This window comes from Chiloscyllium punctatum, chromosome 15 (assembly GCF_047496795.1).
Source record: "Chiloscyllium punctatum isolate Juve2018m chromosome 15, sChiPun1.3, whole genome shotgun sequence".
In the NCBI taxonomy this organism is placed as follows: Eukaryota; Metazoa; Chordata; class Chondrichthyes; order Orectolobiformes; family Hemiscylliidae; genus Chiloscyllium; species Chiloscyllium punctatum.
In genome coordinates this window covers 30,086,694-30,105,308 of record NC_092753.1, presented here as the reverse complement: position 1 = coordinate 30,105,308, position 18,615 = coordinate 30,086,694, and the positions used below count along the sequence as shown (strand labels likewise).

Genomic DNA, 18,615 nt, shown 5'->3' with positions numbered 1-18,615 from the left:
GGAACCAATCAACAACATTGCAGAAACAAGGTGGAGTGAAACTTCCACTGGACATGTTGGGGGGTGGAGGTGAGGAGGAATCCTGAATGATGGGTTCCCCACAACATTCTGACGAGTCTGTTCTCTGTGGGTGGGTAACAACACATCCCACTCAACCTATAATCTTAGCTAAATCAACCCAACAGTAGCTGCAGAACATTTAATGTTAATGTTTAACATGTTTGAAGTTGAGGATTGTACTCTGCTACTCCCCTCATGTCTGCATGGCTTTTCTTTGGGTTCTCCAGTTTTCTCTCACAGTCCAAAGATGTGCAGGTTAGGTGGATTGAGCATGGGAAATGCAGGGTTATAGGTTATGGGTGGATGCTCTTTAGAGTGTTGGTATGGAACTGATGGGCTGAATGGCCAACTTCCACACTCATTGGATTCTATGGTTCCTCTTAGGCATTTTAGATGAATAAATTTAGCATGGAGTCTTTTCTTTGAGTAAGATCTGGTGGAAACTCAAACAAATGTAAGCACATCCTTACTGGCCTTAGCTCTGAGCTTTGATCCCTTTGCTCTTCTCATGCTAGTGCTAAATGTAGATACATAAAACATACGATTAATTCTTTACTCCTAACTAAAGCACTTATCTTTCCTGATGACAATGATAATAGAGAACTTGTAAAGTTACCAATTCTTGCCAGTAGATTTCTTGGTGTGAAGTTATGGTGGCATTGTAAGACATAGTACATCAAAGACTGGCCAGTGAAGTTGAGATATAAATCAGCCAGGCTCTGAGTGATTAGTAAACCAGGTCGGAGTGACTCAAAGATTGATTTCTGTTTCTTGGTTTCTACACAAAACAATGTTGGAGAGAAGGCAAGCCACAAACTCCTTACCGTTCAAAGACTGGCTAGACTTCTGAGTCTTCAAGAACGTCTAACCCTAATCATAACAGGATAAAGCTGATTAAGCAATCAGTATTCATTCAAACAATTGCATGCATTTTTCTCCCCAGATTAGTTGTGGAAGCAGCTGGGAGGATTGAAATTCCAAATGATGCTGCTGCCCAAATCCATTCGTTTCCTGGTTTTCCAGAAATGCAGAGTATGATCCCAAACTTAAAACATATTAAACATTAAAAAGTTTACAACGCCCCTTCAGGGTAAAATTCACACAATGAAATCATACCTCAACTGCCCACACTCTGTTGAAATGCCTAAGAGGAACCATAGAATCCCAAGAGTGTGGAAGTTGGCCATTCAGCCCATCACGTCCATACCAACACTCCGAAGAGCATCCACCCAGACCCTGTAATCCTGCATTCCCCATTACCAATTCACCTAACCTGCTCATCTTTGGACTATGGGAAAATACAGAAAAAACCCATGCAGCCATGAAGAGAACATATAATATCCACACATTCACTTGAGGGTGGAATTGAACCCAGGTCCCTGGCACTATGAGGCAGCAGTGCTAATCACTGAGCCGTTGTTTCTATCACATCCAGCTTCCCATCCGAATTCTAAACTGTAAAGTTATTTAAGCTGCAAACTAATTCAAAGTTAAGATTCTCTTAAATGCATTGCAATGCAAATCTCTATCTTTGCCATCCAATATTTAATTAAACACAACCTGCAGCTTATTTGCTCATAAGGCTGTTCCCAGAAAACATGCAAGTATATCCAACATTTTTCTGCTTCCCTCATCCAGATATTGATGAATGTGCATCTCGCAAACCTCTGTGCCCTCCTTTGCGGAGATGTGTGAATACATTTGGCAGTTACTTCTGCAAGTGCCAAACTGGCTATGAGCTCAAATATATCGATGGCAAATACAGATGTATAGGTAAGCTTAATACAACAGCTTCTCATCAGTCAGCTGACAACGAAACATCAAAAAATATCAAACAAATTGTGACAACTGCAGGTCCCTCCTACTCCTCTCGAGAAGCCATGAATACCTCTTATTAATGCACAAAACTATTTTGGATGCATAAACCTAGACAGCACGTGTGGGCAGTTCTTGCAAACTCCAGAGATGTTCTGAAACCTGTCCTGATGTCCACCCTTACACAGATTATTCTTCTGCTTGTAACCAACTCCTATTGTCACTCTGGCTGAGATCTAACTCAGGACTGACTGGGAATACATCTTTTTTTAGATTTCCTACAGTGTGGAAACAGGCCCTTCGGCCCAACAAGTCCACACCAACCCTCAGAAGAGTAACCCACTCAGTCCCACTTCCCTCTAACTAATGCACCTATGGGCAATTTAGCATGGCCAATTCACCTGACCTGCACATCTTTCGACTGTGGGAGGAAACCGGAGCACCCGGAGGAAACCCACACAGACATGGGGAGAATGTGCAAACTCCACACAGATAATTGCACAAGGTTGGAATCAAACCTGGGACCCCGGTGCTGTGAGGCAGCAGTGCTAACCACTGAGCCACCATGCTGCCTTAATGCTGAGCCATTCTAACCTTTATGGCTCAGCCACACAATGGGTGGAAATTTTACAGTCACCTGCTGTGCAGGGAGGCCCTCTTGTAAAATGCAGAATGCCTATAGAACATAGAACATAGAACATAGAACAATACAGCACAGAACAGGCCCTTCGGCCCACGATGTTGTGCCGAACTTCTATCCTAGATTAAGCACCCATCCATGTACCTATCCAAATGCCGCTTAAAGGTCGCCAATGAATCTGACTCTACCACTCCCACGGGCAGCGCATTCCATGCCCCCACCACTCTCTGGGTGAAGAACCCACCCCTGACATCTCCCCTATACCTTCCACCCTTCACCTTAAATTTATGTCCCCTTGTAACACTCTGTTGTACCCGGGGAAAAAGTTTCTGACTGTCTACTCTATCTATTCCTCTGATCATCTTATAAACCTCTATCAAGTCACCCCTCATCCTTCGCCGTTCCAACGAGAAAAGGCCGAGAACTCTCAACCTATCCTCGTATGACCTACTCTCCATTCCAGGCAACATCCTGGTAAATCTTCTCTGCACCCTCTCCAAAGCTTCCACATCTTTCCTAAAGTGAGGCGACCAGAACTGCACACAGTACTCCAAATGTGGCCTAACCAAAGTCCTGTACAGCTGCAACATCACCTCACGACTCTTGAATTCAATCCCTCTGCTAATGAACGATAATACTCCATAGGCCTTCTTACAAACTCTATCCACCTGAGTGGCAACCTTCAAAGATCTATGTACATAGACCCCAAGATCCCTCTGTTCCTCCACCTGACCAAGAACCCTACCATTAACCCTGTATTCCGCATTCTTATTTGTTCTTCCAAAATGGACAACTTCACACTTGGCAGGGTTGAACTCCATCTGCCACTCCTCAGCCCAGCTCTGCATCATATCTAAGTCCCTCTGCAGCCGACAACAGCCCTCCTCACTGTCCACAACTCCACCTATCTTTGTATCATCTGCAAATTTACTGACCCACCCTTCGACTCCCTCATCTAAGTCATTAATAAAAATTACAAACAGCAGAGGGCCCAGAACTGATCCCTGCGGAACTCCACTTGTAACTGGACTCCATGCTGAATATTTACCATCTACCACCACTCTCTGACTTCGACCGGTTAGCCAGTTTTCTATCCAATTGGCCAAATTTCCCTCTATCCCATGCCTCCTGACTTTCCGCATAAGCCTACCATGGGGAACCTTATCAAATGCCTTACTAAAATCCATGTACACTACATCCACTGCTCTACCCTCATCCACATGCTTGGTCACCTCCTCGAAGAATTCAATAAGACTTGTAAGGCAAGACCTACCCTTCACAAATCCGTGCTGGCTGTCCCTAATCAAGCAGTGCCGTTCCAGATACTCGTAAATCCTATCCCTCAGTACCCTTTCCATTACTTTGCCTACCACAGAAGTAAGACTAACTGGCCTGTAATTCCCGGGGTTATCCCTATTCCCTTTTTTGAACAGGGGCACAACATTCGCTACTCTCCAGTCCCCTGGTACCACCCCCGTTGCCAGTGAAGACGAGAAGATCATTGCCAACGGTACTGCAATTTCCTCTCTTGCTTCCCACATAATCCTAGGATATATCCCGTCAGGCCCGGGGGACTTGTCTATCCTCAAGTTGTTCAAAATGTCCAACACATCTTCCTTCCTAACAGATATCTCTTCTAGCTTATCAGTCCGTTTCACACTCTCCTCTTCAACAATACAGTCCCTCTCGTTCGTAAATACTGAAGAGAAGTACTTGTTCAAGACCTCTCCTATCTCTTCCGACTCAATACACAGTCCCCCACCACTGTCCTTGATCGGACCTACCCTCGTTCTCGTCATTCTCAGGTTTCTCACATACGCATAGAATGCCTTGGGGTTATCCTTGATCCTATCCGCCAGGGATTTTTCATGCCCTCTCTTAGCTCTCCTAATCCCTTTCTTCAGGTCCCTTCTGGCTATCCTGTATCCCTCCACTGCTCTGTCTGAACCTTGTTTCCTCAACCTTATGTAAGCCTCCTTCTTCCTCTTTACTAGACATTCAACCTCCCTCGTCAACCAAGGCTCCATTTTAACCAGAGGGTGCAACAATGGCCACTGAAAACCTTCTCCTGCCCCCATCTCTATTTTGCCTATGACAGTGTGAGGCACACACTACAAGGATTATCTGGCAGTTTTTAACTGGCTGAACTGGGCAGGTAAGGGTAAGAGTTTGGACACTGAGAGTGACTTCCTTGAAGGTTTCTGTGCCAATCAGAGTCACCCTCCATAAGGTGATACACTCCATTTAACCCTCGCCCCGCCTTCTAACCATGCAAATCCACCCAGTCCCCAACCCATGTATCGTGACGTCAGGCCATGCAGGTTACTCAGAATGACCTTGTTGGCCTCCATTAGCTCCCTTTCTACAGAGACTGCTGGTATTCCCACCAGTAAGCACCCTAAACATAGTGCCATTGTTCAGCAGCTGTCTGAAAGTGAAATATCCTTCCCATTTGGGGGCAGAGGTCTTGCCCTTAGACAATTAAGGTCCTTCCAAGTGTGAAGTGGGCTGTGGGGTCGTGATTATAGACAGGGATGCATTTCCCAGCCAACTTTTCGGGTGAGAGGCCAACAACAGCATCCGAAAAATCTGACTTAATGTTTCTCCCAAAGGGACTGGACTACTTTTCTAAAACAGGTCTCTTGATATTTATATTGCTTGACAGATATCGATGAATGTGCTACCAATACACACTCTTGCAGTGACCATGCAGACTGCCGCAACACACAGGGATCGTTTAAATGTAAATGTAAGCAGGGATTCAGAGGCAGTGGCTTTCAATGCTCTGGTAAGACTTATCAATTATTGTGTTGAATGTTGATTTCCCAAATGCATGCTACTTGTTGAGGAGCCTCAGGTGATGTGAATGCAGATCAGGTACATTTACTTAAGACCATAAGAACTAGGAGCAGGAGTAGGCCATCTGGCACTTCGAGTCTGCTCCACCATTCAATAAGATCATGGCTGATCTTTTCGTGGCCTCAGCTCCACTTATCCACCCTCTCACCATAACCCTTAATTCCTTTATTGTTCAAAAACAATCTATCTTAGCCTTAATTTACTGTTTACTGAAGTAGCATTAACTAATTCACTGAGCAGGGAATTCCAAGATTTACAATCCTCTGGGTGAAGAAGTACCTTCTCAATTCAGTCATAAATCTGCTCCCTCTAATCTTGAGGCGATGCCCTCTTGTCCTAGTTTCACATGCCAGTGGAAACATCCTCTCTACTTCTACTTCCCAGATGACTGCTCCCATTCCCCCGGCTCCTACCTCAGTCTCACCGCCTGCCCCATTGATGCAGAGCACCGCACACCAGGATGTTGCAGCAAACTTTGTCTGGATTACATTGGTTTGCCCTTGCAAAGGTGCCAACAGTCACTATCCATAAGACCATAAGATATAGAAGCAGGGGTAGACCATTCAGCCCATCAGTTCTACTCCACCTTTCAATCAGATCACAGCTGATCAGATAATCCTACATTCCACTTTCTCTTTTTCTGACCCTGTCTTTCTCAGCCTTGAATATTCTTCATGATCCAGCCTTGACAGCCCTCTGCAGTACAGAATTTTAAAATTTACTGTCCTCTGTCTTTAATCGGTGACCCCTTACTCTAACAGTACATCTTTACATGTTTCAGTACAAATCAGATACTTTACTTTACCGTTATCTCAGTGAAAACCAATGGCAACAATGCTGTAAATCCCATGATAACACCACCCCCCCCAACCCCGATGCACCCCAACCCTGACCCGCTATCCTCCCACCATCTCACAACTGCCTCCACACTGTTTTCTCCAGAGGTAGACATCGGGTGCTTTGGATATTTTGAGAAATATAAACAAACAGCAATCGACCAATAACTATTCACGGTGTGCTGTATCCAAGACAATGGCCTTTCTTCTTTCAAATGGTTTATTTCTGTCACCAAGTAAAATGTTACTCCGTCTCTCAGAGTTACAAAATATTAAGCAGATTCTCAACTCAACTTATCTTAAAGTTGATACCACAAACCGTAATCCACTTGAGTGAAGAAGTGCAAATCAAGCATATTAAAAATTGCTAGAAAACTCTTTCATCGAGAACATCCTTTGAACCAAAAGGTTCTCAACTAATATAAGTTAAAAGTTGTACAGCCGTGCCAACGTCATTATGTTGAAAGCATCTTAAGTATGAAGAGGTTTATCTAGGTTTGTTTGTATGACTCAAAGTATATTGAACATTATAATTTTATGAAATCAATAAAAAATTAGCATAATTTTATTACGGAGAAAGTTGTTTAACCAAACCTGGTTCTAATCTGAGAAACAGATCATAGTTAAATCCTTTAGAATCCTATGAATACATACAATTAAATCCACAGGTTCCAATCCTGGAGAATGAATGTGTGAATGAAGAAAAGGTCTTTCTCACAAACTGTTGTTAACTCGTTTGGTGATAATGGTTTATTTAGTTTTCTCTGTCCAGAGTCCATTAGGATGGTATGAAGGGCTGTGGTGTAGGTGAGATAACACTGTCACCATGCCTTCTGTGGGATGTTCTATATCTGACCTCGGACTCAGTTGTCTATGTAATGATCATGTGTAACCCTCCCTGCCAGTCTTAGAGGCTGTGATCTAATGGATGCATTCCTAGCTTATTCCTCAAGAAAGAGAGATTTTGGAGATTATGAGAATTGTCATTGGTTGTATCATTGGCAACATTCTTGCACCTCCAAGAGCTGCTTAGAATGTTGTGGCATCTGCTCGTGAAAGACAAAGTCTTCTGGTCAAACTCACCGCAAGAGTATGCAGAACCCATTTATGGGACAACTTGAATCTTCCCTCCTTTTAAAAAATAGACAGGACCATATTCAACATAAGCTGAAAAATGTGTTGCTGGAAAAGCGCAGCAGGTCAGGCAGCATCCAAGAAGCAGGAGAATCGATGTTTCGGGCATAAGCCCTTCTTCAGGAACCTGAAGAAGGGCTTATGCCTGAAACGTCGATTCTCCTGCTCCTTTGATGCTGCCGGACCTGCTGCGCTTTTCCAGCAACACATTTTTCAGCTCTGACCTCCAGCATCTGCAGTCCTCACTTTCTCCATATTCAACATAAGCTAAGTTGACCTCATAGTTGTATCTGAATCTGTGAAAACACAAATTATAACCTGCATTTAACAGAGATAAAGTGTAATTGAGATGTAAAGTGAGAAAGGACATATGATTAACAACGAGTAGCTGAATCATCAGGCGAAGGTAGGTCTTAAATGATGAAGAAGAAGTGGAGAGATCAAGGGCTTCAGGGATAGAATTCCAGAGAAATGGACATGTCTTTGAAACCTATTGACTACTCGTGGTGGTGAGAAAGAAGGGAAGAAAGAGATCAGAGTGCGAATCAGAGTTCATTGGGTGGTATTGTGCAATGGGCAGAGGTTATAGAAACAGGGAAGGTTGAGCTGAAGAAAAGAATTATTAGAATACAAAATGTCTGTACAGCCTCACTCCACACAACCATCCAGAATCACAGGATCGCCAGCGTCCAAGCCTCTGCTGAGCTCCAGGTTCCCAAGCCTTTCTCGTTACCAATAGCTTTCAGAGCTTTGGACCATTTAATCCTCCAGGTCTCTCCAATGCTGCAGATCTATTTCAATGTTGCCTGGTATGTAATGGAGCAAGCTTGTGATGATAGCTACACAATACTGGGCACAAATAGTACAGTGTGGGCATAGTTAGAACTGACTAGACCACTACACTATATTAAAACACTATACTTTAGAATGGGAGAGAGTCTTAAAACCTCAAGAAGATGAACACATGGAGAGAGCCTGGTGCAGCTATGTTATTATAAATAATAGTGTTTAGTTTGAAAATAGAATAAATAACATTATTTTGAAGTCTAAGCCTCAAGACAAATACTTGACTTTGCATTTTCCTTGATCAGTCTGTGTTGAACCCAAACTCGGAGGGTGGAATCTTCTAGGGGTCTAAGCAACATGGGCAAGGGCAAGCTTTGTGAATGAATCAGATGAGAGGTGTAGCAATGCCTATCTCAATGTCTCACTGCACCTTTTATGCTTTCCACAAAAGTGTAGCAAGTTTTACACTAGGGCAGTGCAAGATGCAAATTACAGGGGATTATTGCTTGCTAAACACCTGAACTGCCCAACGCATTTAATACTTATTCAGTTTCTATCTTCCCAAATTCACCCAACAAACTTGGTGTTGAGAAAACTCGACATGGATATTGGAGCGGGTACCTGGTCGATTCAGCTCACAGCTTCCTCGGAACCACCTCTACGTTGTGTTCAAGCAAAGTACATCTCAGGGCACAACCCACGGACACCACCTGCATCCACCCCCATCCACAGACATTGGCATCCAGCATGTGCCAGTCATGGCACCTCTCTGATATGGTTGCAGGCTGCTTACAGAGTCACATTGCATGGCACATTGGCAGCTATCCCTGAAAGGCTGCAGCAAAGGGACACTTTGCATACACCGAGAGGTACCCATATCAAGGGATGGACCGGGCGGTTCGCTGGCTCTCTCAGCACTCACTGTATTTATGCCTCGCCATGCCCTTGGGTGAAAGTGAGGACTGCAGATGGTGGACATCAGATTTGAGTGATGCTGGAAAAGTACTGCAGGTCAGGCAGCATCTGAGGAGCAGGAAAATTGAATTTGCGGGCAAAAGCCCTTCATCAGAAAGACCTTCCTTTGCCCGAACTGTCAACTTTCCTGCTCCTCAGATACTGCCTGGCCTGCTGTGCTTTTCCAGCACCACTCCTGTAATTGTTAGTGCACTGGCTGTCTAAGCATTTCCATTGAGTTGCTTTTTAGCACAGACAGCCAGGCTTTTTGTCATGCTTGGTAGTGGGGATATGTCCAGGTTGACACATATCTTGCTCTAAAGCACATCAAGATGTTAAGTTAACACCTACAGCACGTGCCTGCCTGACAACACATCACACTAAAGCAAATGGCCATGACAGAAACTGGTGGGGATGAATCCTCAGTGCAATCAAGTGGTGGGAGGGTGGTTGTATTCTGTCAGTCCCGGTCTCCTGGTATCATCAGTCAGAGGCACAGTCCACCACAGTCTCTGCGTCAAGGTCTGTCATCTGAGTGGCATGCTCACCATCAGGGCATCTGCTCCTTGTCCAGTCTGGAGATGTCCAGCAGTCAATCCTGCAGGGTCAGCGCAAGAAGTCAGGAGAATTGTGCATCATCAGTCCTCCTCAAGTCAGTCCAAAGGCTGGGAGAATACAGGTGGAGAGTCTGTCTGACAAACATTCAGGAGGATCCGAGGAAGGGCAGTGGAAGAATCACTACCAGAGGCAGGGGGTAGTCAGGATGGGGCTGGAGGGAATCAGTGGGATTTTTTGAGGTGAGGACAATGAGGACGACAGGGAGAAACCCAAAGTGAATAGGGAGTATGCAGAACAGCATTGGAAGGCATGGTAGACGAGGAGAGGATGTTTAATGGCAGTGACCAACACCATGGCTTTCACAAGGGAGCATGAAGGAACAGGGTGGGCACTGTTAAGTTACAATATCAGGGTTCGGGGGCAGGTACAGAAGTTGGGATGAAGTTTAATGTGGTGGATCTCGATGCGGACAAATGGAAATCGGCTGTCAAGCTGGTGATAAGTTAAAGGGCATACTATTTTGAACACTTGCAAAGCCACTTCGGAAGCTTTAGTGCCAAATGATAAGTTCTTTAGGGACATTAGCTTCAATGTTCTGATAGTCAGTGGTTGGTTCTGAAGTGTCAGCTTGAGGATGGCTTACCATATAATCTTCAATCAACTGAAAAAGGGCCAAAGTGTGCTCTCATGCTAGCAGTTGACTACAATACCTGTCCTCTCCCATTTGTTTTTATTGAAATACAATAAATACGTGTAAAAATTGCTGGGTTTTTTCTGAGATACAATGAACAGCAATCTGTAAGAAGCTATTAAACAAATCTTTCTTTTCTAGTTAAACCTTTCCTCAAAGGAACCTTTGAGAGAGAACAAGGCAGTGCTGATGATGAAATCCTCAATGGTAAGAACCTAGTGATTTTTTCCACTATTATTTTGCAATCAATCAAACATCCTCTACATATAGAGTCATAGACTCAAAGAGTAATACAGCATGAAAACAGATCCTTCGGTCCAACTAGTCCATGTCAACCATGTTCCCAAACTAAACTAGGCCCACTTGTCTGGTCTTGGCCCATATCCCTCCAAACCTGTCCTATTCATGAACATATCCAAATGTCTTTTTAATGTCGTAACTATACCTGCAGCCACCACTTTCTCTGGCAGTTCATTCCACGGATGAACCACTCTGTTTGATAAAGTTGTCCCTCATGTCCTTTTTAAATCTTTCTCCTCTCACCTTAAAAATATGCCCCCAAGTTTTGAAATCCCCCATCCTAAGGAAAAGACCCTTGTCTCTCACCTTATCTATGCCCCTCATGATTTCATAAACATCAATAAAGGTCACCCTCAACCTTCTATGCTCCAGTGAAAAACATCCCAGTCTATCCAGCCTATTTTTATATCTGAAATTTTCCATTCCCGGTAACATATCCTTTTGCCATATACAGTATAGTCAACCTTCCATACCTGCGACAGAAATACCGAGGTTGATTTAAAACTGTGGGCAATTTTATAGGAAACACCACTCTTCACCTGAAAGACAATACAGTTCCCTCCAAGAAGACATAATTCTGTGTTGTGGATAACTGTTCTAACAGCTTTTGGTAACTACCATAATCTGAGAACAAGCAAAATTCTCAAACAGAGTTCAGCATCCAGCTGAAACTTGTAGTCAATTTAATCAACGGTCTCTGCAGATTAATGAAAAACTATGATTACTGAATTTTGAAATCAGAACTCATAAAAGCCAGAACTGTTACTGGAATTATTGTTGAGTCTTCATCAGATTTATTCCAGTCCAAAGAAGATTTGACTTTGAAAGACTTTTCAACTGAAACTGGCAAACAAGGATAGTCAGAGACAAATCCTGAGAGGAGAAGGACGATGTTACCACAGAGGACCAATAAATTCTATCCACTTTATAAAACGCACAAATACTTCACAGACATGGGACCAACCAATATACAAAGTAGACCAAACAGAAGATACTAAGAAGTCAGTGAAACAAAGAAGGTTTACATGCACAAACTATGCCCAATGATGACAAAAAGAGTATGCTACATTTGTGAAACTAAAGGTGACTTGTAGAAGATGAGCTAAAGTGGAGTTCATTTTTATAGCAGCAAAAACACCAAATGCTTACTCATATGACAGTGTAAAATGTGATAGAACTTTATCCATTGGAAAAGATACCCACAATGCCCACATCCCATGAACAAATAATAAAAGGGAAGCAAATATTGAGAACAAGAACAGGTAGCAAAATGCATTTAAGCTCATTGACAAATCTTTGCTTGAAGTTTTGATAAACTTGAATGACATCTCTCCACCCTGGAGGCTTCCTGCTTCTATGCCTGATGAAGGGCTTTTGCCCGAAATGTCGATTTTCCTGCTCCTCGGATGCTGCCTGACCTGCTGTGCTTTTCCAGCACCACTCCGGTCTAAATTGACTCACTTACACCTGCCTGAAAGGCACAAGTGAGGAGTACAATGGAATATGCTTCCCTTACCTGGATAGGTCCAGTTCCAACAGTCAAGATGCCCAGTATGCTCCTGGACAAAGCAGCCCATGTGATTGACACTGCATCCATCACATTAGAAAGTCATTCCTTTCCTCAGGTGCAATTGCATATACCATCTATAATATGCACTGCAAGATTTCAAAGATTCTGCAACAACATATTGCAAACCTACAACCTCTACCACCTAGAAAGACAAGGGGAGCAAATGAATGGGAACACTAGCAAGTTCCCTTCAAGGTCATATACCATCCTGACATAGAATTATCATTGTCACTAAGTCAAAATCCTGGAATATCCATCCTAAAAGCACTCTGGGTGTATCTACTCCCAAAGACTACAATGCTCCAAAAAGCCAGCTTGCTGCCACTACCTTCTCAAAGGCAATTAGAGATGAACAATAAATGCTGGCCCTGGAAATGCATTAATAAAAAATCCGCTGAACAAATTGATAGAGCGGGTATGATTTTGTTGTTGGACAATAAGTCAACAAGTTCAAGCACAAGGTTGTAATCCTTTGTCTTTCAAAAAAAAGAGAGATCAGTACGAGTGACAGATAATAGTAAGTAAAAACCAATCCTTAGTTACAGATATGAAAATCACTAGTTCACCAGGAAGACACTTACAGAGGGTGAAGTAAGATGTCCAAAGAGGATCAAACGTAAGAAGCTTACGTACATCAACACAGATGTATCAGCAAACTCAGAAGAAAGGTTTGCTTGTGAAGCTGAATGGGTCAGTTTGTCTTGATGGAGATGTAACCAAATAGTCAACCACTTTTTGTAGCTGGATAAACATCCAACCCCCCCACACTGAAGATTTATATGCAAAGATGGCGGGGGTGGGGGGGGGAGCTAACCTTCCCGAAGCTGGACATGAGCCACATGTACTTGTAATTGTGGTTAGGTGAGGATTTGCAGACGTACGCTACAATACCCATAAGATTTTGTACCAATTTATGAGACTGCTAATTGGGGTATCATCAGCCTACCACAGGTCGTCATTTATCCAGATAACGTGTTAACAACAGGGGAGACTGATAAGGAACACTTACAGATCTTGGATGTAGTCCTTAGATGTTTCCTGAGCAGATGTACCCCTTATAAGGGAACAATTTATGTTCTAGGCATCCCAAGTGACCTATTTGGGCTACAGAGTGGACAAAACAGGGTTACACCCATTGGAAGACAAAGTGAAGGCGAATAAATGTGCCTGACTCCCACGTCTGTACCAGGGCTTAGGTCCTCCTTTGGGCTGGTGGATTATTATGGAAAGTTCAGACATAACCTAGTGTCCATCCTGGCAACTTTGTATCAACTCTTAAAAAAGGGTCAGCCTTGGAAAAGACTGTGTAGCCAAGCCATAGCTTTCAGTGAAGTGAAGAAGCAGCTATCAGCCTCTAAGGTGTTGGACACATTGTGAACCCAGTGAGATCTGGTATTGATGTGTGGCATTGGGGTAGTATTAGCTCATAGGTAGCCCAGTGGAGAGGAATGCCCAATAGTGCATGCATCCAGGATCTTAGCTCAAGCAGAGCTTAATTATACCCAGATACAGAAGGAAGGTTTGCCGGTCATATTTGGAGTCAGAAAATTCCACCCAATACCTTTACTGACACAAATTTGTAATAATAACAGATCACAACTCCTGCTTGGAATGTTGAAAGAGGATAAGGGAGTTCCAAGCATGGCATAATATTATGGGGAGCAAGAGTGATTGTCCCGAGCAAAGATCGCTACTGGATATTGGCTGAACTCCAAAATTAAAATGTTGGCGAGAGGTTATGTTGTGGCCAAGTTTGGATGCAGGCATAGCCGCACTAGTGGGGCAGGGTACTAACAAGGACAGAAATGACTGCCAACAACTTCCCTATTCGTGGGAATGGCCACGTAAACCCTGGATTCAGTTACACATCAAATGCAGGTCCTTTCATGGGCTCAATGTTCTTAGACATTTTCGATGCCCACTCAACATGGTTGAATGTGCCAAGAGTTCATTCATCAAACACGTAGACAATGATTAAAGAAGAGCACACATCTTTTGCATTACATGGATCTCATAAATGTTGGTCACAGATAATAGGTCTTCATTCACCAACAGGGAATTTGAGCATTTCCTAAAATTAGATGGCATCTGACATCTAAGAACAGCTCCATACCAATGGCCTGGAAGAAAGAGCAGTCCAAACTTTGGAGGGAGGTTTAAAGAAACAACCTACAGCTTCACTAGATACCAAACTACCCCAATTCATATTTGATTGTGGGATCACCCCTCATGCAACTACAGCAACAGTTCCACCAGAGTTGCTAATGGAGATAAGAAACTGTCCAGGTTAAATCTGATCCACTAAGCAAAAGATACAGTTTACTTTAGAGGCTGACGTTTTGCGTAAGAACCACAGAAATGGCCCTGCATAGGTAAGAGGCTTGATTGACGGAACGTCAGTTCCAATGACATATAAAGTGATTGTAATGAAGTCAGCTAGAAAATATGAGTGCTCTGACTGGGGCTGTTAAATCTTGTTTATCTGGAGCTGACAGATAAAAACAGGAGTGTCAGACATCCTATTCACTCTGAGAGCTGGCTCAGAGGGAGCTGGATCGGTGTCAGGGACTCCACATGCAAATAAAGGTTGACTGGCTGATGGGATACCGGCCTTTGTGAGGTACTTCAGTTACCATTACTAAATCTCCTACGAGCAACATGCTGGAGGTTACATTTGGCCAGATAATGAACTGGATGTGCCACATAAATAGTATGGCTGCAAGGGCAGGTCAGAGGCTAGGAATACTCTGGTGATTAAGTCACCTCCTGACTTCCCAAAGTCTCTCCACCATTAACAATGTGCAAGTCAGGAGTGTTATAGAATGTTCTCCACTTGCCGGGTGAGTGCAGCTCCAAACACACTCAAGAAGCTTGACACTATCCAGAACAAATCAAAGCTTGATTGTTTATGGATGTTGTGCCATACAGTCTGTCCACCACCGGTACTCAGTAGCAGCAGAGTGTATCATCTACAAGATGCATTGCAGATATTCAATATTCTTCCAAAATCACAGTTATTTCCATCGAGAAAGACAAGGGCAGCAGCCGCATGGGAACACCACCTCTCTGCAAGTTCCCCACAAAGTCACTCACTGTCCTGACTTGGAAATATATTGCTGCTCCTTCAGTGTTACTCAGTCAAAATTCTGGATCTTCTTCCTTCAGGGCCTTGTGAGTCTACCTAAACCTAATAGACTGCAGCGATTCAAGAAGGCAACTCACTATCAGCTTTTAAAGGGCAACTAAAGACAGTGAATAAATATTGACCCAACCAGTGATGCCCACAATCCACGAATGAACTTACAAATGTTCCCACACTGGACCATTCTCCAAGCATGCCAAGCAAATTGACAAAGAGAAAGGAGTCCTCATTTGCCAATCGGATTCATAGAGATGCACAGCATGGAAACAGATCTTTGGTCCAACCCGTCCATGCCAACCAGATATCCCAACCCAATCTAGTCCCACCTGCCAGCACCCGGCCCATATCCCTCCAAACCCTTCCTATTCATATACCCATCCAAATGCCTCTTAAATGTTGCAATTGTACCAGCCTCCACCACATCCTCTGGCAGCTCATTCTATATCCGTACCACCCTCTGTGTGAAAAGGTTGCCCCTTAGGTCTCTTTTATATCTTTTCCCTCTCACCCTAAACCTATGCACTCTGGTTCTGGACTCCATGACCCCAGGGAAAAGACTTTGTCTATTTATCCTATCCATGCCCCTCATAATTTTGTAAACCTCTTTAAGGTCATCCCTCCGCCTCCGACGCTCCAGGGAAAACAGCCCCAGCCTGTTCAGCCTCTCCCTGTAGCTCAGATCCTCCAACCCTGGCAACATCCTTGTAAATCTTTTCTGAACCCTTTCAAGTTTCACAACATCTTTCCGATAGGAAGGAGACCAGAATTGCACAATATTCCAACAGTGGCCTAACCAATGTCTTGTACAGCCACAACATGGCCTCCCAACTCCTGTACTCCATACTCTGACCCATAAAGGAAAATATACCAAATGCCTTCTTCATATCCTATCTACCTGTGACTCCACTTTCAAGGAGCTATGAACCTGCACCCCAAGGTCTTTTTGTTCAGCAACACTCCCTAGGACTTTACCATTAAGTGTACAAGTCTTGCTAAAATTTGCTTTCCCAAAATGCAGCACCTCACATTTATCTGAATTAAACTCGATCTGCCACTTCTCAGCCCATTGGCCCATCTGATCAAGATCCTGTTGTAATCTGAGGTAACCCTCTTCACTGTCCACTACACCTCCAATTTTGGTATCATCTGCAAACTTACTAACTGTACCTCTTATGCTCGCATCCAAATCATTTATATAAATGACAAAAGGTAGAGGACCCAGCACCGATCCTTGTGGCACTCCACTGGTCACCGGCCTCCAGTCTGAAATACAACCCTCCACCACTACCCTCTGTCTTCTACCTTTGAGCCAGTTCTGTATCCAAATGGCTAGTTCTCCCTGTATTCCATAAGATCTAACCTTGCTAATTAGTCTCCTATGGGGAACCTTGTTGAACGCCTTACTGAAGTCCATATAGATCACATCTACTGCTCTGCCCCCATCAATCTTCTTTGTTACTTCGTCAAAAATCTAAATCATGTTCGTGAGGTATCATTTCCCACGCACAAACCCATGTTGACTATCCCTAATCAGACCTTATACATGTACATCCTGTCTCTCAGGATTCCCTCCAACAACTTGCCCACCACTGAGGTTAGGCTCACTGGTCTATAGTTCCCTGGCTTGTCTTTACCGCCCTTCTTAAACAGTGGCACCACGTTTGCCAACCTCCAGTCTTCCGGCACCTCACCTGTGACTATCGATGATACAAATATCTCAGCAAGAGGCCCAGCAATCACTTCTCTAGCTTCCCACAGAGTTCTCAGGCACACCTAATCAGTTCCTAGGGATTTATCCACCCTTATCCATTTCAAGACATCCAGGACGTCCTCCTCTGTAATCTTGACATTTTGCAAGATGTCACCATATATTTCTCTACAGTCTATGTCTTCCATATCCTTTTCCACAGTAAATACTGATGCAAAATATTCATTTAATATCTCCCCCATTTTCTGGGCCTCCACACAAAGGCTGCCTTGCTGATCTTGGAGGGGTCGTATTCTCTCCTTAGTTACCCTTTTGATCTTAATATATTTGTAAAAACCCTTTGGATTCTCTTTAACTCTATTTGCCAAAGCTATCTCATGTCCCCATTTTGCCCTCCTGATTTCCCTCTTAAGTATACTCCTACTTCCTTTATACTCTTCTAAGGATTCACTCGATCTATCCTGTCTATACCTGACATAAGCTTCCTTCTTTTTCTTAACCAAACCCTCAATTTCTTTAGTCATCCAGCATTCTCTATACCTACCAGTCTTCCCTTTCTCTCTGACAGGAATATACTTTGTCTGGATTCTTGTTATCTCATTTCTGAAGGCTTCCCATTTTCCAGCCATCCCTTTACCTGCGAACATCTGCCTCCAATCAGCTTTCGAAAGTTCTTGCCTAATACCATCAAAATTGGCCTTTCTCCAATTTAAAACTTCAACTTTTAGGTCTGGTCTATCCTTTTCCATCACTCTTTTAAAACGAATAGAATTATGGTCGCTGGCCCCAAAGTGCTCCCTCACTGACACCTCAGTCACCAGCACTGCCTTATTTCCCAATAGTAGGTCAAGTTTTGCACCTTCTCTAGTAACTACATCCACATACTGAATCAGAAAATTGTCTTGTATACATGTAACAAATTCCTCTCCATCCAAACCTTTAACACAATGGCAGTCCCAGTCAATGTTTGGAAAGTTAAATCCCCTACCATAACGACCCTATTATTTTTACAGATAGCTGAGATCTCCTTAAAATTTCCATCTGACTATTGGGAGGTCTATAATACAATCCCAATAAGGTGATCATCCCTTTCTTATTTCTCAGTTCCACCCCAATAACTTCCCTGGATGTATTTCCAGGAATATTCTCCCTCATCACAGCTGTAATGCTATCCCTTATCAAAAATGCCACTCCTCCTCTTCTCTTGCCTCCCTTTCTATCCTTCCTGTAGCATTTGTATCCTGGAACATTAATCTGCCAGTCCTGCCCATCCCTGAACCATGTTTCTGTAATTGCTATGATATCCCAGTCCCATGTTGCTAACCATGCCCTGAGTTCATCTGCCTTCCCTGTTAGGCCCCTTGCATTGAAAATAATGCAGTTTAATTTATTAGTCCTACCTTGTCCCTGCCTGCCCTGACTGTTTGACTCACTTCTGTTCTCAGCTGTACCCGTCTCAGATCGATCTCTTTCCTCACTATCTCCCTGGGTCACACCAAACCACCCCCCCCCACCCCCCCACCAACCTTACTAGTTTAAAGCCTCCCAAGCAGTTCTAGCAA

At 43.6% G+C, this 18,615-nt stretch overlaps 1 protein-coding gene across 3 annotated transcripts in view; it reads left to right on the top strand.

Annotated features, from left to right (window-relative positions):
* egfl6 (EGF-like-domain, multiple 6) overlaps positions 1-18,615 on the top strand; it is a 90,404-nt gene that overhangs the window by 45,114 nt on the left and 26,675 nt on the right. For 2 of the 3 annotated variants that reach the window (XM_072584863.1, XM_072584862.1), the window contains 3 exons: positions 1,699-1,833; positions 5,181-5,303; positions 10,475-10,540. In XM_072584863.1, coding sequence (XP_072440964.1) covers positions 1,699-1,833; positions 5,181-5,303; positions 10,475-10,540 — 324 coding nt within the window. The remainder of the gene's footprint in view (positions 1-1,698; positions 1,834-5,180; positions 5,304-10,474; positions 10,541-18,615) is intronic. The other variant, XM_072584864.1, reaches the window with a different exon arrangement.